General features: G+C 38.7%; 1 protein-coding gene and 1 non-coding gene across 7 annotated transcripts in view; one reads left to right on the forward strand and one right to left on the reverse strand.

Moving 5' to 3' along the window:
• The window catches only part of MYB (MYB proto-oncogene, transcription factor), a 34097-nt gene extending 17663 nt beyond the window's left edge, over positions 1 to 16434 (forward strand). For 3 of the 6 annotated variants that reach the window (XM_069599283.1, XM_069599279.1, XM_069599280.1), the window contains 5 exons: positions 194 to 308; positions 399 to 524; positions 1411 to 1521; positions 4460 to 4567; positions 16019 to 16434. In XM_069599283.1, coding sequence (XP_069455384.1) covers positions 194 to 308; positions 399 to 524; positions 1411 to 1521; positions 4460 to 4567; positions 16019 to 16135 — 577 coding nt within the window. In that variant the 3' untranslated portion in view covers positions 16136 to 16434. Of the gene's footprint in view, positions 1 to 193; positions 309 to 398; positions 525 to 1410; positions 1522 to 4459; positions 4568 to 15306; positions 15434 to 16018 lie in introns of all 6 variants that reach the window. The other 3 variants (XM_069599281.1, XM_069599282.1, XR_011258823.1) reach the window with 2 other exon arrangements.
• Positions 16435 to 24250: 7816 nt separating this feature from the next.
• Positions 24251 to 24323, reverse strand: TRNAE-CUC (transfer RNA glutamic acid (anticodon CUC)). Its single transcript has one exon. It is a non-coding gene; the product is annotated as a tRNA-Glu (tRNA).
• Positions 24324 to 24468: the final 145 nt, after the last annotated feature.

Consider the following 24468-nt stretch of genomic DNA (forward strand, 5'->3'; position numbering starts at 1 on the left):
ATAGTTTGAAATATTTGGAAATACATGATAGACATATTATCTTTTCCTTAATAATACATATATGATCCATCAGCATACTCTATATCAATAAGAGTTTATTGTATTTAGTAGAAGAAATTACATTTAATAGGTAGAGAAACATAAAGGACATATGATCTTTCATATTGAACCAATTCTTGTTTTCTTTTTAAAGCTTCAGAACTCCAGCTATCAAAAGGTCAATTCTAGAAAGCTCTCCAAGAACTCCTACACCATTCAAACATGCACTCACAGCTCAAGAAATTAAATATGGTCCCCTGAAGATGCTAGTAAGTTCTAGTAAATTTCTTGGGTTTAGTTGGTTTATTAATACAGATAGAAAATTTCCTCTGATGCAATGTACCCAATCTTTCCTTCAGCCTCAGACACCATCTCATCTAGTAGAAGACCTACAGGATGTGATCAAACAGGAATCTGATGAATCTGGGATTGTTGCTGAGTTTCAAGAAAACGGACAGCCTTTACTGAAGAAGATTAAACAAGAGGTAAACGTGGGATCCTTTGAAAAGAACAATGCTGCTGCCTTTGTTCCTTGTGAGCAGCTTGATGTGTCTGGCGTGGGCACTGTGTAACACCATGTTTCATACAATATTTTCATATAAGATGCTGTTAAGAGGTACTGCCAGGCTTGGCAGCACATGCATGCCACCTTGTAATTGGGAAGCCAAGCCACTTCTATTTCCTTCCTGTTTGAACAGAGAAGATGCTAGAAAGTATAGAGGAAAGAGAAGGAAGCAGCTTTGTATTGTACTTTTTAAAATCACTGATATAAAGTTGGATAGATGACTGACTGATACATAGATGTTTAATTGTTGGATATCATGGAGAATTGAAACTAATAAAATAATGGTTTCTTTAATTCATAGTGTAAAAGAAAGGGAATCTAACTTGCCAAGTTCAAAGTTTTAGCTTGATGTCAAGAAGCATTTCCAGCAGGTTAGATACCAGGCCTTTTGAATTTATTTTCATATAAGGATAAGAGGTTGAGAGATTGGCTAGAGATTGACTTTTTCTTCAGCTTTACTGAGATATAATTGACAAATAAAATTATAAGGCATTTAAAGTGTACAATGTGATTTTTTTTCAATGTGATGTTTTGATATACATGTACTTTGTGAAAGGATTCTCCCCCATTGAGTTAATTAACATATCTATTACCTCACATATTTACCTTTTTTCCAGTGATAACATTTAAGTTCTACTCTCTTAGCAAATTTCAAGTATACAATATTGTATTATCAGCTATGCTCACCACGTTACCCATTAGATCCTCAGACCTTATTCATCTTACAGAAATTGACTCTTGAGTGTAACTGTTTCTTGGGAAGTTCTAGCTCTAGAAACAACAAAGCACTTCCTGTTTGCTTTTAGGTGGAATCTCCAACTGATAAAGCAGGAAACTTCTTCTGCTCAAACCACTGGGAAGGGGATAGTCTGAACACTCAGCTGTTCACACAGGCATCGCCTGTGGCAGACATGCCAGTAAGTACACCCCCATGTTATAAGATGTTGGTGGCTCACAGAATTCAGTTGTGTGGCATGTGGGGCCATTGTGGTTTTGCCACTCTTTCGTGCATCATACTTCTCAATATTCTCTCACATGATTATTTTCTTATGATCGTTAATGTTGAGTATATGATGATATTTTGTTCACGTTTTGGAAATAGATTCTGTTCTACTGCAGACTTGTTTGTTTATTCAAGTTGAGAGTCCTGGCCGCTTAAAAAATCTATGGCATGGAAATACATATTTCCATGAAAACAATGCTAATTTTTACATTATCTTTTAATTTACTTATTTTTCTTCTAAAAGTAGTACAAGTTTCTCCTACTATTTGAAAGTAGAGCATTCCTGTGAAACCTTCGGTGGTGGTTTAGTCACAAAGTCATGTCTGACTCTGGTGACCATATGGACTTTAGTCTGCCAGGTTCCTCTATCCATGGGATTTCCCAGCCAAGAATACTAGAGTGGGTGGCCATTTCTTTCTCCAAGGGATCTTCCCAACCCAGGGACTGAACCCAAGTCTCCTGCATAGCATGCAGATTCTTTACCACTGAGCCACCATAAAGCAAAGAAGTAGTTTACCTTAGGACTTATCTTACTAACAGGTGCAAAAAATAAATCGAATTTTAGAAAACAAAACAAAGAAACAAATAGAAACAGACTCACAGATACAGAGTACAAGCTAGTGGTTGCCAGAGGGAAAGGGGATGGGGGGAAGGATGAAATAGGTGAAGAGGTTTAAGAGGTACAGACTCCCAGTTATAAATATTACACAGATATAATGTATAGCACCTGGAGAATCCCATGGACAAAGGAGCCTGGGTTGGCTACAGTCCATGGGGTCACTAAGAGTCGGACATGACTGAGTCACTAACACTTTCATTTTTTGCTTTTACTATGTAGCACAAGAAAGATAGTATTTTATAATAACTGTGTATGATGTATAATGTATAAAAATATCTAGCGTTACACATATTGTATATCAGAAACTAATATAATATTTTAAAGCAACTATGATTCAGTAAAAAAATGAATAAAAATAAGTAAATTGAGATGAAGATGCTCATACCAGTTCTAAACTGTGGCACTTGGTGCTGAGATGCTGAGTGTACTACCTGGGGAAGGAACTTGGTGGTGCCACTCTAACTACTCAGGGTATGTGCTGCCTCTATAATAGTTGGCTGCAAAACAAAAGCAAAAATTGTCTTTGGATTTCTATTGGTTAGCCGTTCATGAAAATAACTACTAATGTAAGACTTTCATCAAAGTGAAGTGGTGTGAGGTGAACTTTTGAATAGCAGGGGATACCTGTATTTCCTCCTTGGTAAGTTGTCTCCTGTTTGGTTTTATGTAGCATCTGAGTGTGTGCATGCATGCTCAGTCCTGTCCAACTCTTTATATGTAGTCAATGCCCTTTATCATACACAATGTTGCATTGCTTTGGTTACAACCATTTTTTTTAATAGACTATTTTTCAGAGCAGTCTTAAGTTAGTAGCAAAGTTGAACAAAAGATACAGAGATTTTCCATGTATCCTCACCCTCACATATGCACAGCCTCCCCCTTGGCAACATCACCCACCAGGGGGTTACATTTGTTACAACTGATGAGCCCACATTGACACATCGTCACCCTAAACCCATAGTTTACCTTAGAGTTCACTCTTGGTGTTATACATTCTATGAATTTGGACAAATTTATACTGATGTTTATCCACCATTATAGTATAATAGAACCTAGTTTCACAGCCCTGAAGGTCCTCCATGTTCTGTCTAGTTATCCTTCCCTCCCCCTCAGCTCTGGCACCCACTGATCTTTTTAGTCTATAGTTCTGCGTCTTGCATAATATTATATAATTGGAATCATGCAGTATGAAGCTTCCTGACTAGCTTCTTAACATGCTCTTAAATGTTTTCTGTGTCTTTTCATAGCTTGGTAGTTGTTGCTTTGTTTTCCTCTTACTGCTAAGTCACATCAGTCATGTCCGACTCTGTGCGACCCCATAGACAGCAGCCCAACAGGCTCCCCTGTCCCTGGGACTCTCCAGGCAAGAACATTGGAGTGGGTTGCCATTTCCTTCTCCAATGCATGACAGTGAAAAGTGAAAGTGAAGTCGCTCAGTCCTGTCCGACTCTTAGCGACCCTGTGGACTGCAGCCTAGCAGGCTCCTCCACCCATGGGATTTTCCAGGCAAGAGTACTGGAGTGGGGTGCCATTTTGAAAGTTTGTAATTTGTGAATGATTACCCTTTTATCTTACAAAGAATCAGAGGTAATAGCAATTGCTAATATTTATTCAGTGTGTACAAGGTGGTGATTAATAGTCTCAGAGCTTTCGGTGCATTAACTCAGGTATCTAACCCTCACAAGTACCCTACAGTTTGGTAGCATTGTCATTTCCATTATACTAGTAGGGAAACTGAGGCATGAGGAGGCTTAGTCACTTGTTCAAGATTGTATCGCTTATAAGTGGTGGTTCTGGGTTAGAACTTTGGTTCTAAATTCCATTCTTTTCACCTTTAAACTATACTACCATTAATCTGTAACTCGAAAAGGTTTCTTACCATTATATGAAATGAACAGTTCTCTCACCAGAGCTTAGTAAATCTTTCCTTTTAAAGATATGTCTTTATTAACTCATTTAGCAGATGTTTCTGAGTGCCCTGCCTCATTCCTGGAACTGTGTGGGGCCTCGAAGCTTTTTGTTTTAGTGATGGTTGCCAGTGGGATTAGGGTTAGTGCAGAGTTGAGTTCTCCATTTAGCTCATTGGGAAGAGAATTTCTGGCAGATACCTGCATTTTTTTTCCTGCTAATGTGTGTCAACTCATAGTAATCTACTCTTTCAAGTGTTAGAATTCTGTCAGTCCCCTTATTATCCTACCTCGTTTCAATTTCAAATTATTCTCTTTTCCTTTAGAATATTCTTACAAGTTCCATTTTAATGACGCCAGTATCAGAAGATGAAGACAATGTTCTCAAAGCATTTACAGTACCTAAAAACAGGTCCCTGGCAAGTCCCTTGCAGGTAATTACTATTCCAGCATTGGTATCTAAAAAGTCATTCACTATAAAACTTAAAAAAAAACCCATACATTTTAGACGTAGTGAAGTGATGCTTTTAAATAACTCCCAATGTCTAAAAGACTCCTCTAAGATTCCTTGTTGCCATTCATATGAGACTCACTGAAAATTTTTTTATTAAAGCAAGCTTCCAAAGAATGATGAAGTGAAGCATTTCTTACTGTGACTAAGATTGTTAATCACATGTGACAGTATCTCTTTCTTCTCCTTTTAAAGGTTTTATTAAATAATTGATATAGTTAACTTTTAGTTTCAAAATTTTTACTTTTTCTGTTCCTTCACTAAGCCGTCAAAGCTCAGACCTTGTTTAGATTTTCAAAGAAGTTTGAAATTAGATAGCTAGAAAAGAATTACAACGTATTTGACTATCAGAATGAGAAAGTCAACTGTCAGTGTTATGTGGCTAATCTCTAGTTGAACATCTGCTCTTGGGTTTTAATATCAAAAGAGATTTCCCTTTTTCTAAAGTAGGTGTATGTTGATGAAATACAACAAGTTCCAAATTAATCCTGAACCAAACGTAAATAAGAATGCAAATTTGCTCCCTTAAATTATTTACAGCGGTTCGCAACATTAAATAACACAATACCCAGTCACCTGCAGAGCTCTCCCTTTCATCCCCACCTTGCCACACTGAGGGAAAAACCATAAACCCTGGAGCATACAGAGAACTTGGATTCGGAAGTGAAAAGGCATATTTGTCCTGTGAGGGAAGGCACCGTATGAGACGGTATGATCTGAAAGAGTGTCCTGTTCCTGGATGGGCTTTCTTGTCACTGCGGTAGGCCTGCACTCTCCAAATTATGAGAATCTTAAAACTCCCCCCTTTAAAGCATTTGTGATGCTTAGCATTATTTTTAAGAAATGCAAATACAGCTGGAAGGGCTGTAGCCATGCTTTGTGTCTTAATTCCATCAGATTGCTCTCCTTGTGGCTTCTGTCTGATCCAACTGCTTTGATGAAAGGTGACCACTGACTGGAGTGTGGGCTAGGGAAAGACAGTCCTTGAGGGAATCCAGAGTCTTTCCTGAGTTGATCAAGCCTGGGTAGAAGTGTGAAGAAGACTCAGAATATGGCACAGAATTGGGAGATGAGGAGAAGAACAAACTCTGCATAAGGGGGAACCCAGAAAGAGATTTGAAGAATGCAAAGGTCACCCATTACCAAATTTTACCTAGAGCTGCTCCTAGATTCAGAATGAAAACGCTTTTTTTGTTTGTTTTTCTTGCCTTCTTTCTCCCTGAATTTTTTGGTCCTGGGTTTCCAGAAGATAGGATTTGGCTAGTGCTATTAGTGCATTAATTAAGCTGTTTTGTGTAATTTTGTCACCTAGACTAGGATCTGACTTATATTTATAGTAGTATGAAAAAGTGCCTTCTAAGTGTAAATTGCAACATGTAAATATATTTGGGGACAGTCATCATTATGAAGTTGAAAACCCCTGGTTCTTTCCCTAAAACTAAATCCTAAAGCTTTTGGCCTAATCAGATAGTGTTCAGCAAAACCTAAATCTAAACTTTTATGCAAATATAAAATATATTGAGCCAAACACAGTACAGACATCAAATATGTATTACATAAAATTTGGCAACAATATCAGTGTTTATAAAAATAGGTTGGCTAATTCTTACCTTAAATGTTTTAAAGCTATTGAATTTTAAAAAAATATGGAACTTTATTATCATTGTATTTTATTTAATGAAAATATTGGGTTGGCTAAAAGGTTTATTCAGGTTTTTCCATAACATCTTATAAGCAAACTTCTTGGCCAACCCAATATTCCTCATCCTTGAAGCTCAGTATTAAGTAGTAGCTCTGTTTTTATTAGCTACTTTATTATCTGTATTTTCTAGCATATCAATGAGTCATATTTGGTACTCTTCAGATTCTATCATTGTATACTGAAGTTAAGCCACCTACATACATCAAATGGTGAAGGTAACAGTTGTCAACTCCACCCACCTAAATAATTGACACGACAAGCTGATTTCGGAGTCCATGTTTTCATATACACTATATGGTTTTACTGATGTACACCACTCAAATATATTTTAATAACTTGCTATAATAGATAACTAATTCATTTTAAGAGTGAACGGCACCTACCAAGTATCTCCTTCATTTTGTGTCATGGAAACCTAGCTTCTAATACCATAGAAATATATGATTTCTAAAATGTTTCAAATTAGAAAATGCATCAGGTCATTCTAAATATTCAAGCATATATTGCCTATATTTCATATAAACCTGACTCAACAATATTTATATAGATTTTTAAGCAATTTGGTAATCTTTTTCTTAAAACTGTTATGATCTATCATATATTTTCATTGATAATTCAACTTGACCTAATTGGGCAGATTTTTCATGCATGGTACTATTGAACATATTGTGTACTCGTCAAATGACCTGGCTATTCAACTTGAGCACTTTATATAATCTAGAAATTTTATAATTTGTACTTTTAATAAATATATCAAATGTTAAATGGGATTTTATCCAAACAACCTAGACATTTTGTTAGAGTGCATTTAATTAAAACAACTAAATTTGACTCCTAAAATATTTTAAAATTCTGATACTTGTAAAATATGGAATGTTTGTCAGTTGAATACTGCAAATGATTGTCCATATAACTGACTAAATACATTTGCTTAGGTACAAGAAAAGTTTATTGAAGACTAAACTAACAGTGCGATTCTGTGTTCTGTCATTTCAGTGTTAATGATCCCTGGCTTAATTATACCCACAACACTTTAAACAGAGAAGTTATTGTTTTGAGGCCCCAGATATTGGGATTTTATAGTTAAGAGTCTAATGCACGTGTAAATTCGTATGCTTTTACATATGTGTATGCATGCGTGCCGACTCACTTCAGCCATGTCCGACTCTGTGACCTCATGGACTGTAGCCTGCCAGGCTCCTCTGTCTGCGGGATTCTCCAGGCAAGAATACTGAAGTGGGTTGCAAGGCTGTCTTCCAGGGGATCTTCCTTACCCAGGGATTGAACCTGTGTTTCTTATGTCTCTTGCATGGGCAGGAGGGTCTTTTACCACTAGCGCCACCTGGGAAGCCCTGCTTATACATGAATACATGTAATAGCTACGTTTCCTTCCTCTCTGCTTGGAACCAGCCATTTCCCCAAGGTGCTGTGATCTTCTAGTGGGAAATGATATGTAGAGACCAAACTCAGGCTGCTAGATATGCCCGTGTGTTATGTGGGTTGTCATTGAGAAGCAAATAATTTTAATAGCTTGAGCTTTCCCTGTATCCCCTAGTCCATAAGCTATAATGCTTAGAGGCAAGTATAAGCCATTATGCACAAACAATGTTATATTTGTTTTTTTAATTATTTATGCTTAATTTTTTTAAAAGGAATTTGCAGCAGCTGCAAAATAGTATAGTTGGATTTCTTCTTCTTCTTTTTAGTTGCCTTAACTTTAAAAACAAACAGGGACAGGACTCATAATAAAAATGTTCTGAGACTTTTTTGATATTTGTGTCTTTCAAGTAGCTGAGAATATGTGAGATTTTCAGATCATTGTGCCATTTTCTCCATGTTGTGTAGTGGTAGAGAATGGAGTCTAGAAGCTTATAAAATGATCACAAATGAGGAAATAGATATTCAGCTTAGAATACTTGCAGTTTGGGTTGGAAAAGACAGGGTCACTGTGGAACTCTTCTGGATCCTGATGTTTGAAAGTTACTCTAAAAGAGCCCAAAACTGGCAGGCAGACACACACACACACACACACACACACACACACACGCACGCACACACGTGCCATGCACAGAACTCCCTCAGTAAGGAGAAAAGACCTGCCTGTGCTTTCGATTTGCTTTACATTTTGAAATAAATACATTTTGCCAATAAACATTTCCTAAGGTAAACATTTTCATTGGTAGATCTGAAACTACACTTAAGTTAAAAGCCTCTGAACGTGTGTATTTTTCTCTTAAATTATAATTTTCTTTTATTCCTGTTTAAAACCCAAATATAAAAGATATGTTCATATGCTTTTTACTCACTCTCTTTCCTCTTTTTTGTAACCACAGAGTGACAGCCTTAAATTTTAATTTCCTGGCTTGGCTTGTCTTCGCCTTACTTTTTTTTAAAAGTGAGTTTAATTTAAGTAAATTTCTCAAGCTATTAATACTTAAACACATTTGCACAGTATCAAAGAATCTTACAGTATTATTGCAAGCAGCTGAAACTCACTTTTCCAGTTCCATGTGCTTTGGATTGCTCCTAACGTCTTATGAATTGTTTATGAATTTTTCAAACAATGAGGCAAACCCTTTTTGCTTGATCGGCATGGCTAAGAAGTGTAATACGCTAGCATGCACACAACAGGCACCTGGGTTCTAATCCAGACTTCCCCAATTTCTAATTGCATGTTTTTAATTAGTTCAAACGAAAATGCTCATCTGTACACTGGGGACTATAGTTTGTCCTCCATGTATCACACAGGGTTGCTGTGAAGATCAAATGGATAGAATATTACTTTCAAAATGACAGCACACTTGCCAGTGTACATTGGTGGTACCTATTTTGGATAGTCCCTGTCCTTAGACACGTACGCAAGGAGGCTTCACCAACAGCCAGGTCCGCTTGCACTGAGGTGTATTATTTCCTCTCACGTGTTCTTTCTCATTCCTTCTTCCACTCTGGCAGAACTGTGTCAGTGGCTCACCAAAAGAGATTGCTGATTCAGCTGATTCCTGAAAAAAAGTTAGTCAGATCTCTTCGGTATTATGGAGATCAAACAACTGATTTACTGGTCTCTATTTTTCTGCTGCCCTTGTTGGCATGTCAACAGACAGAGAAACAGTCCATCTCCGTGTGACATAGATCTTTCCAGGCATTTCTTAGTGTTGGTATGCTGTTGTTGACCTGCTGCCCTGGATACCTCTGTGTTCACTTAGTTCTCCCTTGGGTCACTTTTTTTCCACTTGCCCTGGCAAGGTTTCATATAGCTGTTAGTAATATTTCAGCAGACTGCTTTCAATATATCTTATAAAATAACTTTGCCATGTATAGTTTTGAGATGAACTAGAAAGGCTAAATGAGTGAGGAAGGAAAGTTGAGCTCAAATTCAGAGTGCCCTACCCCAGAGAGTACAAGAGCTGGATTTTTTTTTTGTTTGGTTGGGTTTGGTAAACACTGTAATCTTGGATTTTCCTTGGGCCAGCAAAGGTATAATCACTTTAATTGGCACTTGCTTTAATCTTAATAGTTAAAACTAATACATTACTAAGGAAAGAGGTTTTCTTCCAAAAAATTGTGACACCTGAGGTTATGTGATTAAAACTTTTGGGAAATCTGTCAACAAGTAAGATGGAAAGATCCCTAGAGACGCTGGGGACAAACTCCAAATTTGGAGAAAGGCCATTCTTCATAGTAATTGTTAACTTAGGTCTGGGTGGCATGTGGAAGCACTAGTGGATGGGGCACCCCCCAGCACCATCTGTACCTTTGATCCCTTAACTTTTAGGGCTCTTTTCTATGAAAAGTTATCAATCCTGAAGTTGGGCTTATTTGATTGTTTTGTGCAGCATTTATGCATAAGAAAAGTTTGATAACAACTAACCTTACCTCAGTGACCCTTCATCTCAGGTTTATTCTTGACTTTCAAGATACAACTAAAGATTTCTATGTTATCTCTTATAGTGAATACATTTTAAAAGATGCCTCTTTGAGAATGAGTTCTGACTTTTAGAATTTTAATTCTGTGGCTTCCATGATAGCTCAGTTGGTAAAGAATCCTCCTGCAAGGCAAGAGACCTGGGTTTGATCCTGGGTTGGAAAGATCCCCTGGAGAAGGGAAAGGCTGCCCACTCCAGTATTCTGGCCTAGAGAGTTCAATGGACTGTATAGTCCATGGAGTCGCAAAGAGTCAGACACGACTGAGCGACTTTCACTTCACTTTCACTTTAAAAGTCTTTTCTATGGATAGATTAAATGGAATAATCAAATAATTTTTGTCTTTTGGATACCATCTATGTCTGCTATTATTTTAAAAAAATGAAACAGAAAAATGTAAAACCATCTCATAAGTTGCTTTGGTTTTACAAAATCATTCTTTTATGACTTACACAAGTTTCTTAAGAGCTTTGTAAATTGTACAGCACATACCCTGCCAAGGCTGTTGATATCAGCAGTTATTGTGTGAAGTTGCTCTATGAATGTCACAACAATAGTGGTTCTTGTTTAGCATGATGAAAAAAACCATTCATATTCTTAGTGAAAAATATGAAGATAATCTAATTCCGACAGAGAATCACCTGTGGACATGGTTTTATCTCATTTGATTTCTTCAGTTTTCTGCCGAGGATCAGAGTATTTATTTAAAGTGCTTCAGCAGGATATCCCAGTTAGAGCTCTGACAGTCTGTTTACAGTTCATCTCTGCCCAGGGGCGATCAGAGGTACATCGTGGATAAGTAAGATGACTCACGGGCAAGAGGAGGAGGATGTGTGGCAGGATTATTAACTTTGAAATGAATTAGGGTAGAGTGACATGTCTGCAACAGCACCATGGGTTAGTCATTTAACAAGGATTCAATGTGCAGACATTCTTACCAATTCTTTAGTGTAAGTGAAACTAACATTTAAGGAGAGGGAATAAGGAGGATGCACAAGGATCTATTTGACAGTATTTTTTTTAAAAAAAATCCTTCTAGCAGGAAGACGTTTAATCTTCCTTTGTCAAAACTATTCTATCTGCTTGAAAAGTTGGCCTAGGACCCCAAGGCTTCAAGGTAAGGAGGGAGAAAGAAATGGCAAGAAGAGACAGCTGCCCTTTTGGCTGGTGGACTTCAACATTTCTTTTCTTACCCACTACTTGACCTTCTGCTCTTACTTTGCTTTCATGAAGTACGTATGTGATTGCTCTGACCAGTTTTTCCATTCATGGTTGTAAAAAGTATTAGCTTTGTACTTTCATGATGCAGAAAAGGAGCTGTCCACTCAATGCTCGCCTTTTTGTTCCGGTTTGTTTTTCTTGCACAGAGTGGGTACTGTGTCCTGGTGTCTGTCTACACTGGGAGATTTAGGTGTTCCAAATCACCTTGTCCGCTCTCAGCTATGAGCCTCAGGACTTAGGTGCCCCTGAAATGCTCTGCTTTCTGAAATTTGGATATTTCAGTTAATTTGATTTATTTCTTCATAAATTTCATTTCTACTTGGGAGAGGCTGATTGAATTTTTTTCAAAAAAATAATTTAAAATATAGGGTATATTCTTTGTATTGATCTTGTTTTAAATATCTGGTCCTGGAGGAAGAGCCAAACATGAATAAAATGATGAGCCATCTGAGAGATCCAACAAAACATGACATTCAAGTTGAAAATATACTAGGGGGTGATAATTGTACTAGATTTTCCTGAACAGACATTGGAAATTCTGAATTAAGTATCATATTGTCAAGGGTCAGAGTCTGACTTTTATTAAGAGGCATTGTAAAAGCAAGCATGTTGTTATTTAGTCACTAAGTCGTATCCAACTCTTTGCCACCCCATGGACTATAGCCTGCCAGGCTTCTCTGTCCACTGGATTTCCCAGGCAAGAATACTGGAGTGGGTTGCCATTTCCGTCTCCAGGGGATCTTGCCGACCCAAGGACTGAACCCATGTCTCCTGCCTTGGCAGGCAGATTCTTTACCACACAGCCAACCTGGAAAGTCCAAAAGCAAGCATAAGATTCTTTTAATATGGTACTTTAAGATACTTAATTTCATTTAATATAGAAACTTATTCTGTATTAATTGAAGCATAGCTAAGTAGAAAAATTTTTAGCTAGAGAAAAACATAAACAACCCTTTCTTCCTTGCTCCTCACTTTTACCTCCATTTTCACTTTTATTCTCCTTTCCCTCTCATTTGTTTGTCTGTATTCTTTCAAAACATACATTTTTGAGTTTTGTGTGTATCTTTATTTTATGTTTACATATAAGATTAGTGTATTAAAATATGCTGCATCGTTTTTAGTCATCTGATGTTATTATCAATGCACTTTGTTCTGTGTACATCATTGATTCTAAGCCCTGCATAGTACTCATGGTGGACAGCCATCATCTTTAATTATTCACTCTCAGATGGTAGTTGTTATATGTCATATTGTTATTTTATGTCACATTGTCATGTGATGTCACATTGTTGTTAGATGTCACATCATATATGTTCTATGTGTGTCACTACAAACACAAGCTCAATAATTACAATGATTCCATTCAATTTTATTTTGTTAATTGGGTTTCTTGTGTCATTTTGGTGTTCCAGTGCTGCACTGAAAAATGTTAGCAACAACATGTGAGCAATCAACTAAACTAAAATATGGGATTTGAATGGACAGATTTACACCAGAGATATATATATATTTAATCCACTTCCTTCAAACTAGAGTTCGTTGTTGTTTAGTCGCTAAGTCATGTCCGACTCTTTGCAACCCCACTGACTGCAGCACACCAGGCTCCTCTGTCCTTCACTGTCTCCTGGAGTTTGCACAGATTCACGTCCATTGAGTCAGTGATGCCATCTAACCATCTCATCCTCTGTTGCCCCTTCTTTTGCCTTCAGTCTTTCCTAGCATCAGGGTCTTTTCCAATGAGTCAAACTACAGAAACACCATTTATTCAGAACTGTATCATAGAATGCTTAAACTACCCTGGTGATTTTATTTAGAAAACATGAAATGTGACTCAGTATCAGAAGTCAGCCCAGAACGGATGTCATCTTTGTCCTGTCGTTTTGTGATTCACAGTTACAGGAAAATATTATGATAATCAATCTTGCTTATGTAGTATTTCAAGTTATGTATTCAGCCTCTGAGCCTTGAGAGTAAGGCTCAGAGTAAACTTGTGTAAACTTGGATGGTACCTTTATGTTGGCAGTGAGATGGCACAACAGATTGGGCCATCTCACAAACTGGGAAATCTAGTTTGTGGCCTGTGAAAGTTTACAAGTTAGAAACATGGCTCTGTAAATCTTATGTCGCTGAAACTTTGTTCCAGACCCTAGGCAAAGAAGTCCCATCACCGTACAAACACCATATTCATTCAGAATTATCCTACCTCTCTGTTAAATAGTCTGATGACTTTAACACCTCATCTCAGTGTTTCTTCCTGCATTCTAAGGCTCTGCTGACCAGACCACACAATTCCCACTCATAAGAACTCTAAACAAAGCAGCAACTTACACTCATTAGGGCCTGGATTCACATTCCTACTTCATCACTTCTTAGCTGGATGACTTTAAGGATGTTGCCTAAGTTCTCTCTTCCTGTAAAATTGCCTGCTCTGTAAAACAGATGTAATGAGCCTTACCTAATCCACAGGTGTTTGTGAGAATTAAATGAGATGATACATGCAAAATACTTAGAAACATGAGTGGTACTCATGTTTAATCCACTTACTCCTTCCTCTCTGTCTCCCAGTCCCTCCCACAAGCAATGTACAAATTGCAGCTTCCTGACTCTTTCATGTTATTTTGCCACGTGGGTTACCCTCTTTACCACCTGTCGATCTCAATCCTGCCTATTCATGCCTTTGCCTAGAGCATGGCCCTGGCTGTTCCTTGGCATCTTATCTCCTCTTCATCTGGCTGTGGCACCACAGACCTTTCATCTGCTGTCATCACTTCACCGGTGTCAGGCGTTGGTTTTGTCTCTTAAACAAGGGTCTCTACCTCCGGGATCTCATGCTTGATGATCTGAGGTGGAGCTGTTGTAATAATAATAGAAGTAAGGTGCACAGTAAATGTGATGTGCTTGAATTATCCCTAACCCATTCCCCTGCCCATGGTCCATGGAAAAATTGTCTCCCATGAAACCAATCCCTGGTGCCAAAAAGGTTAGGGACCACTGTCCTGAGGGACACTTGAGGCTCTAAAGAGCAGAGGGCTTTCTTTTCTTATTCTTCTTCTGTCCATGAGACACATCCCACTTGGATATAAATACTAGGAATAGCTGTGCTTTTTCTAAACCACTGACTTACTTTTGAGCTTATGGACAGCAAGTCTTACAACTGCTTGTGTTTCTGTTTCCCTCTTTGCATTGACTGCTAGAGAGCTCAGAGTTAGTTTTGAGATTTACATCTTGTTGGTGCATTTTGGTTTATGGCAAGTATTTTGAATCGAAATCTCACCTCATCTTTGTATTGTTTATTTTTTCCACATTTATTGGTGACCCACCTTTATCTATGTTTTAAATCCTGTTCATTTATAGTCATTTTGTAAGCATCTTCAATACTCTTGGGAGCTAAGTAGGGCAAACTTAAGGCTCTAAGGAGCAGAGGCCTTGTACAAATATTGCATATTTTGGTTTGAAGCAGCATGGAGGGCAGATGGCTTCCCTGGTGGCTCAGCAGTAAAGAATCTGCCTAGGATGCAGGAGACGCAGGAGACCGAGGTTAGATCCCTAGATTGGAAAGATCCTCTGGAAGGGGAAATGGCAATCCACTACAGTATTCTTGGTGGAAAAGTCCCATGGATAGAGGACCCCTGTGGGCTACAGTCCATGGGGTCAAAAAGAGTTGGACATGACTAAACACGCACACATGGAGGGCAGGTAGGAGCTGGGGCTAGGCAGAAGACAGACACAGGTTCAAAACCATTCCACAACTTCCCCATAGATTGGCTTTGGGCAAGTTTTCTGCACTTTCTGAGTCTCCATTTCCTGCTCAATTAAAGAGAGAATGAACCCCCACCCAGGGTGGCTGTGCTGTGTAAATGAGATCATGTGTGTGAAGAATCTGGATCCGGATGCTGCCTGTGAGATATTAGTTCCATCCTGTATCTTTCAATGCATCTTTAAAAAGTAAGCTATTCTAATAAATAGATATTACTTAATTAATTGCTATTTAATTGATCAATATCCATTTTAGTTGATACATTTAAATATTCATAACTAAACTTAAATGTAATTAACTTGATTAAAAATATGAACTATGTTTAGTAAGTGTTAATCAATTCTAGCACCTATGGGAGCTTCTTCAGTGGGCAGCTCAAGCACTCACCAGTTCGCTCAAAGAGTAAATGCCCACAGCTCCTTAGGTATGTGGGGGACTGGACTCATTCCTGTCTCCAAGTCTGTAAAATCTGCTAATAGACAAAAAGCACTCAAACATGAAGATACGGCTGGATCTTATCATACTGCTTGGAGTGGGTTTTCTCTCTTCACGACAAACAATTTCTGATAATTAATATCACTTAAGAATGCTGAATTCCTGGTTGTCAGAGTGAAGATTTTATCTGACAAAGGCTCCCCCGTGTCTCCTACTTGCTATCCGGAGGTCAGCAATTTTTCCTGCTGGGCCAGGTGGGGTTGGGAGTCCATCCGTGGGCTAAAGCATGTGCTTCCCGGTCTGACCTTGCCCTTACCCTCTCTCTCCTCTCCCATTAGCCTTGTAACGGTGCCTGGGAATCTGCATCCTGTGGGAAGACAGACGATCAGATGACAGCTTCCGGTCAGCCTCGAAAATATGTGAATGCCTTCTCAACCCGGACTCTGGTCATGTGAGACGTTTGCAGACAAGCATTATGGTTTTCAGAACACTTCAAGTTGACTCGGAATATAGCATTCCTCTACATGAAACTTTTCATGAATGGGAGAAGAGCCTATTTTTGTTGTGGTACAACAGTTGAGAGCAGCACCAAGTGCATTTAGGTGAGTGAAATCGTATGAGATTTCACCCAACTAAACGGATTTTTTTTTTTAATTAATAAGTTTAACAGTTTTACCTAACTTATTAGGTCATGGATTGTAGTCAGTGGTTAAGTATCTTAATGCAGATTTTTAAAAAAAAAAAAAACATAAAATGATTTATCTGTATTTTAAGAGGATCCAACAGACCAGTATTTTTTCCGTGATGAGTTTTTTGAAATTTAACGCACAAAAAGGTACTCCAATATTTCACTTTTCTCAATCACTAAACACAATGCATTACTATAAATGTTGGCTTCACACCGTGGAATAAGTAATCAATATTGTAAATGCTCATTTATGGTCAATAACATTGGAGGTACGTTTATTGTACCAAACCATTTTATGAGGGTTTTTTGTTGTTGTTGTTAGCTTGCTTTAAAAATTATTACTGTATGAAATAGTTTTATAAAAAAATTATATTTTTATTCAGTAATTTAATTTTGTACATGCCAAATGAAAAAAAAATGTGTTTTGCTGCTATGGACTTAGCCTGTAGACATGCTGCTAGTATCAGAAGGGCAGTAGTGCTTGGGAGGGAGAGAAAAGAAACTTGGTGTTAGGTAATTGACTATGCACTAGTATTGTCAAACTTTTTTATTTTTTATATATATATATATATACATACATATATATATATACTTTTTTCCTTTTGTGATACATTGGAAAACTTATTTGGGAGATTTTGCATTTGTGGTTGTTTCTTGTTTTTTTTTTTTTTTTTTTGTTCTTGTTGGTTTATAAGAGGATGCATTGCACTTCTTTATTGGGAGATCTGTGTTGTTGATGTCCTGTGTTTGTTTTGAGTTCAGCCTGACTGTTCTTTAATTCAGGGCTTATGTGTTTAATCAGCATTCCCCAGAGTCCTTAAGTGTATGGTCTCAGAACTGCCGCACACAACCTATGTGTTTGCAGCTGGGATCGATAGCCAGTTGCTGCCTTAAGAACCTTTGGTGCAAGATGGCTGGTACTGAACTTTTGATATGACAGTGTATTTACTGCCTTGTAGTGAAATAAAGCTGTGCCCTTATTTTACTTACTTTTGACTTCTGTCTTACTTTTGATTGTGGACAGTAGTTGTACTTTTAGGAAAATGAAGTGAACAAAGAGCGCTTTCCTCTGTTAATAACTGGCACACCATCTGAACTTGAAGAATTCAAGAATTGTAACTTTGAAGAAAGAACAGGCAAGCCAAGTTAGTTCACAGATGATCATATGCCAAATGACAGCTGGGAAGAATCTTCCAAAATCTAGTTCAGAATCTTCTAGAATCAGTCAAGTTTCCAGAAGCATTTAAATTGGGATAAGGCAAAGAGAGTTCATTTACAAGGGTACCAATACCAGATGTGGACAGCGGGTGGGAGGACAGCGATGGTAGGGCCTGCACACGAATGCAGGCCTGAAGAATAATGTCATGTGGAGGGGAGAGTCACAGAAAACAGGAGCCTTTTTTAAAAAAATTATTACTTATTTATTTGGCCATATCACACGACATGTGGTATCTTAGTTCCCCAACCAGAGATCAAACCCAGGCCCTTGGCAGTGAAAACACAAAGTCCCAACCACTGGACCACCAGGGAATTTCTGTAAGCAGGAGCCTTTAAGAGGAGCAGTGACCTTTGGAATCCTCACAGGAGGAGAGCCAAGGGTAAGCCTTAACATTAAATCCCCATATCCCTCCCATCAGACTTCCCTGGTAGCTCAGCGGATAAAAAATCCACCTGCAGTGCAGGAGACCCTGGTTCAGTTCCTGGGTCAGGAAGTTCCCCTGGAGAAGGGATAGGCTACCAACTCCAGTATTCTTGGGCTTTCCTGGTGGCTCAGATGGTAAAGAATCTTCCTGCAATGTGGGAGACCTGGGTTCAATCCCTAGGTTGGGAAGATCCCCTGGAGGAGGACATGGCAACCCATTCTAGTATTCTTGCCTGGAGAATCCCTGTGGATAGAGGAGCCTGGCAGACTATAGTCCATGGAAGCAGACACGACTGAGTAAGCACAGCACAGTGCATCCCTTCCATCTCTACCAAGGGTCCCCATTGGTAGAACCAGCCAGAAGCCAGAAGGCATGGGAGCACCTGGATGTAACAGCTGGTCAGTCACATAGGACAGAACCAGAACCAGGACATTTTTCTGTTGGGGTAAGGACAAAGCAACCCAACGGAGTCATCCATTCTGGGCAACTTCCTGTTTTATGGATGAATTTCCACTGGCTTCCATCTCTCAGCTCAGTGTTCTCACTGTGGTACAATATCCCTTTCATATAGGTTCCTTACAATTTCCTTTAGTCACTCCTTTTCAGCTCAGACTTGGAGTTCTCATAGGAAGTGATGCAGTTGGTATTCCTAGAGCCAAAGATTTGTTGCCCCTAATTACTAGTCTTTAAGACTACTTAGTATTCTTTGGTTCTTTTTCTAATACATGATAACACATCACCCCAGTATTAGGAAGATTATTATAGTCATGCACCCTCAGAGTATTTCCAGGTGCTAACTCTGCCACTTACTAGGAGCTTGAACCTAGACAAGTCACTAACCCCTCTGAGCCTTTTTTCTCCATCTGTAAAATGAGTTCATTCCTACATGCTCTCTTGTTAAACATGCACTATATAAAAGTTTGTTATTACATAAGCTTTCTATAATTAAGTGATACAGGCTGTGTGATGTGTCAGATGTTCATCTGGTCCATAATGTGCATTGGCAGTTGTAGAGTTCAACTTAGGGGTCATTGGCTATCTGTTGAAATAAATTAGTGGCAAGATTGAGCTTAGCATTCTAGAGAACTAAAATAAATATTTACTTTTGCAATAAATACATAACCTAATAACTAGAGACTAAAAATCTAAACTAATGAAAAGAAGTGTAAATTCAGGTTTTATGATCATATAATACCCATTTTGCAAGTACCTCTAAAACCTTTATCTATCCTGGACATTTTTTAAATCCTCTTGTTCTTTATAGCAGAGGTTCCAGTAGTTAAAATAAATGGAAGCAGTATTATTTACTCTCCAAAAAATCATTGTCCCTTTGAGCCACTACATGTAAAGCTCGGATCCACATCTGGAGAGTAGGAAAAACATTGAGAATATTTTAAACTATCTCTCAGCCACTAATGGGGCTGCTAATTCAAAGTAAGTAAGATGTACAAGAGAAACTTATTTTTCTGTTTAGAAGTTATGCAAAATTAGAACTGCAAGCAACCTTCAACATCATAAGGGGCATCCAATAAGGGATTCTCCACATTCCATTTTAGAACAAAAAATCAGTTTTGGAGCCAACCAATCTTGGCTTAAGTTCAGACTCTGCCCTTTAGCAGCTCTGTGACTTGGTAAGAGTTTTACTGTAGCTCTCTAAACTTCATTTTACATATACTGAAATTAAAAATACATCTCAAGGTTGAGGAGTATTGTGAAGATTCTGTGAGATAGTAAATGCATTCTTGCATCTGTGTAAAATATTGCCATTCTTATTGATGAGGTACCAGTGAGGCCCACATCCTTGACTGTGTGTTGAATTTGTCCTTTGCATTAAGTGAAAGTGAAAGTCGTTCAGTCATGTCTGACTCTTTGTGACCCCATGGACTACATAGTTCATGGAATTCTCCAGGCCAAAATACTGTAGTGGATAGCCTTTTCCTTCTCCAGGGGATCTTCCCAACCCAGGGATCAAACCCAGGTCTCCTGTACTGCAGGTGGTTTCTTTACCAGCTGAGCCACAAGGGAAATATAAGTTATATTTAAAGAGAAACTTTAAATATATATTGTACTCTTTTTAAAATATTCCTAATCATTCAAAATATTCCTAAATATATTTAAATATATGTTTATCCTTCTTGTACAAATTATGTGAGAAATATAAGGTGTATTTTCCTTAAACACGTAGGTTTCTAATTTGAAAAAGAAAACTGTCTAGCAGATAAAATGTAATGGGCAGATCCGTTACACTACACTGAAAATATAAGTTTGGTGCTTAGTTTTCACCTTTCATCTTGCTATCATAAAATAAAGTCTTTCTTATTCTCCATTTTAGAAGGCAAAGGAAAGCAATCAGCTAAAAGCCAAAACTTCTGGGAAATAAACTTGTATACAATTATATATACTAATTTTGGAAACTGAAGCAAGAAGAAGCTGGACTGTAAATCTTAGGAAACTTGTCACTGTTTTAGCAATAAATAGGTTAAAATTCTTTTTAATTAACACTCAACACAAATGTTCTTGATGCTATGTGGAAACTGCAGAGACTGATATCTGTCTTATGGACCATATTTCTCTTATTCAACTAGTATGTATTCAGCACCTATTGTGTGCTAAGTGCTGTGTTTGAGGTTTAAGTTAGAACAATATCGGTTAAGAAATATCTGCCTTCTGTGAGGTTCAGATGGGAGGTACAGATGCATAAATATGTTCATAATAGAGGTAAATAACAGAGACCATTAGAGAGCACCTGATCTAGACTTGGAGGAGCTACATGGATTTCCACAGAAGAATCTAGCAGGACTGAAAGCCAAGCTAAGGAGGGGCAGCACGGTGAGGGTAGCATCTGAAGATTACATCTGAAGATTGGGTGTTTTGGGGAGAAAAACACCCAACTGCATGACTTGTCTTACTTTAATTCATGATAACAAATTGCAGATGGGCACTTAGGTAGTGGTACTGCCTGAGGATATTTTCTAGTATATGTTTTTCTCTTCCTCTGGACAACCATTTCATACCACTTTCTTGCAGACCTCTCCATCCATCACATCTCCATCTAGTTCTAGCTGATACCTTGACCCATACATCAGTGACAAAATAGAAGTGTTCTTCCCACACCAAAGCCATCCACAGACCTGCTCATATCCTTCCTTCCTTGTTAGCATGGATGAACACTCCTGGCAGCAAACATGGTCTGATCCTTCTATTTGATCTCTGTAACCCTTGTATCCTCTAGATCTCATCCTGCAGATACTACTTTCACCTATATGTGAGTGTCTTCCTTGCTCCTGAATCATTCTTACCATGTTAACATGGTGTATATCTGCTAGCAGTAAAATAATAACACTCCTTTTATCCTGTATCATCATCACACAGCCCCATTTATCTGCTCGTCTTCTCAGCAAAACTGTTTCAGTTCAGTTCAGTCACTCAGTCATGTCCTACTCTTTGTGACCCCATGGACTGCAGCACGCCGGCCTCCCCGTCCATCACCAACTTCCAGAGCCTACTCAAACTCATTTCCATTCAGTTGGTGATGCCATCCAACCATCTCATCCTCTGTCACCCCCTTCTCCTCCCGCCTTCAATCTTTCCCAGCATCAGGGTCTTTTCCAATGAGTCAGCTCTTCGCATCAGGTGGCCAAAGTATTGGAGTTTCAGCTTCAGCATCAGTCCTTCCAATGAATATTCAGTATTGATTTCCTTTAGGATGGCCTGGTTGGATCTCCTTGCAGTCCAAGGACTCTCAAGAGTCTTCTCCAACACCACAGTTCAAAAGCATCAATTCTTTGGTGCTCAGCTTTCTTTATAGTCTACCTCTCACATCCATACATGACCACTGGAAAAACCATAGCTTTGACTAGACAGAGCTTTGTTGGCAAAGTAATGTCTCTGCTTTTCAATATGCTGTCTAGGTTGGTCTAGACAAAATCTAGATAAGTTTTCTTCCAAGGAGCAAGCAAAACTGTGTAAGGGATCTTATACAGTTTTGGTCACCACTTCCTCTTCTTGCCTTTTCCCATAGCCCAGGCAGCACGAATTTCCGTCACCCCTACTCCCCTACTCCTTTTCATTGTCACCAGTGGCCTGCATGTAGCTGAATCCAGAGGTCACTTCTTAAGCCTCATTTTACTTTTCTTACTGGCAGTCTTCAACAGAATTGACACCCCCACTCTCTTGAACCACTTGCCTCTCCTCACTCTAGGGTACCACTCTTCCAGCTTTCTTCCTTCCCCACTGGCTTCCTCTGCTGCTATTCCTCCTCTCCTTGGGCCTGAAGTTGCCCTTTCCACCTCTCTCTACATCATTCTCTCCAAGGGTTTTTTTCTTGCTGTTGCTTTTTTTTTTTTTTTTTCTTTTGGGTGCTCTGTGTGGCATGCAGGATGCAGGATCTTAGTTCCCTTACCAGGGATCAAACATGTGCTCTCTATTTGGGGAGCATGGCGTCCTAACCACTGGCCTCCTAGGGAAGTCCCATTACTGCTATTGCTTTAAATACCTTTAAATCTATCTTTAAATACATCTCATTACTGCTGTTGCTTTAACTATATCTCTATCTTCAACTCTTACCTGGAAGTCCAGACTCCTGATTTCTATTCCATGTTAACATCTCTCCCCATCAACCCATGAGCAACTTAAATTTAGCATGAATAAAACAAAATGGGTAATCACTTAGGGCTCCTTTGTTTTCTCACATGCAGTAATTAGCACTAACTTTTAAATTAATTTCTTCATTTCTCAAGGTAAAAATTTAAGCATCATCCTAGATGTCTCTCTATACCTTCTCACCTCTCTTAAACCCATGGGCTCAGAAAGACCAGTTTACCTTGAAAATATATCTTAACATGTACACTTTTCTTCATTGTCAGTAATGATAATATTAATAATAATAAAATATGTGCTCACTACGTTCTAGAGAAGAAGGGAGAAAAAGGGAATGTTGCTGGCAGCAAGAAGAATGGTGATCTGAGAAGAAGATCTGAGAGGTCAGAATGAGCAGAAACTAAAAGGGAAACCTGGGAGGAAGACGTAAGACTGGAGAAGGAAGTCCTATGAATATTCTTCAAGGTTTTGAACCTTGTCCTTAGAGATATGGGGGGGTCATCGAATGATGTTAGTCAGGGAAATAAGATGATTAATTTACACCTGATTTACAGAAATCATTCTGTTCAAATCCCTTTTTCATACATGGTATAAACTTAAACCTCAGGTTTGCAGGGGCCAAATGATAGCAGAGTCTCAATTTTATACCCAGTTAATTGGATTTTACATAGTACATTTCCTACTGCTTCTTAATTTCAAAGGAATGTGCTTTAATCCCAGAAAATCTTATTGAAAAATATCCTTTGATGTGAAGTGTATAAAAGGGGTTTTCATATCTTATCATATAAAAAGTAGTTCAAAAGAATCGTTTGCATAAAACACTTTTCTCCTTTAAGAGCAGAATATTTTCAGCCAACAATTTATCTAAATGTTTCCCTGCCGTTTTCAAACATCAAAACTTCAATTGACTTTAAAAAAAAATACTTATTTTATTTATTTATCCACTTGCTGTGCCGAGTCTTAGTTGTGGCATGTGGGGTCTTCCATCCTCGTTTCAGCAGGCCAGGTCTTGTGGTTGCAGCATGAGGGATCGTTAGCTGTGGCATATGAACCCCCAGTTGCAACATGTGGGATCTAGTTCCCTGCTGCTGCTGCTAAGTCGCTTCAGTCATGTCTGACTCTTTACAACCCCATAGACGGCAGCCCACCAGGCTCCACCGTCCCTGGGATTCTCCAGGCAAGAACACTGGAGTGGGTTGCCATTTCCTTCTCCAATGCATGAAAGGGAAAAGTGAAAGTGAAGTTGCTCAGTTGTGTCTGACTCCTAGTGACCCCATGGACTGCAGCCTACCAGGCTCCTCCATCCATGGGATTTTCCAGGCAAGAGTACTGGAGTGGGGTGTCATTGCCTTCTAGTTGCCTGACCAGGGATCAAACTGGGCCCCCCTGCATTGGGAGTGTGGAGTCCCAGCCACTGGACCACCAGCAAAGTCCCCAAGTGACTTTTAAAAATAAGGCATAATCCTGGATTTGCCTGACATTTTTGCCCATTAAGGAATCCTGCCAATATTCTCTTACGGGCGTCTTCAGTTCACTTTTACAATTCTTTTATTATGCTCTTTAATCTAGAACATATTCTTTTTTCTTTTTTTTAAAGTTTGTTTATTTATGTCCCACCACACACTTTACAGGATCCTTAGTTCCCCAACCAGGGATTGAACTCGGGTCCTCAGCAGTGAGAGTGCTGAGTCCTAACTACTGGACCACCAGGGAATTCCCTATTCTTGCAGTCCAATGGTTTTCAAACTTTGGGGGTTTCAGAAACACACTGAGAACTTATTTAAAATAAAGATTCTTGACTTCACCCAAAGGGATTCTGATTCATGAGTCAGGTGTAGGCCTTGAAATATTTCAACAA

The sequence above is a fragment of the Ovis canadensis genome, chromosome 8, assembly GCF_042477335.2.
Source record: "Ovis canadensis isolate MfBH-ARS-UI-01 breed Bighorn chromosome 8, ARS-UI_OviCan_v2, whole genome shotgun sequence".
In the NCBI taxonomy this organism is placed as follows: Eukaryota; Metazoa; Chordata; class Mammalia; order Artiodactyla; family Bovidae; genus Ovis; species Ovis canadensis.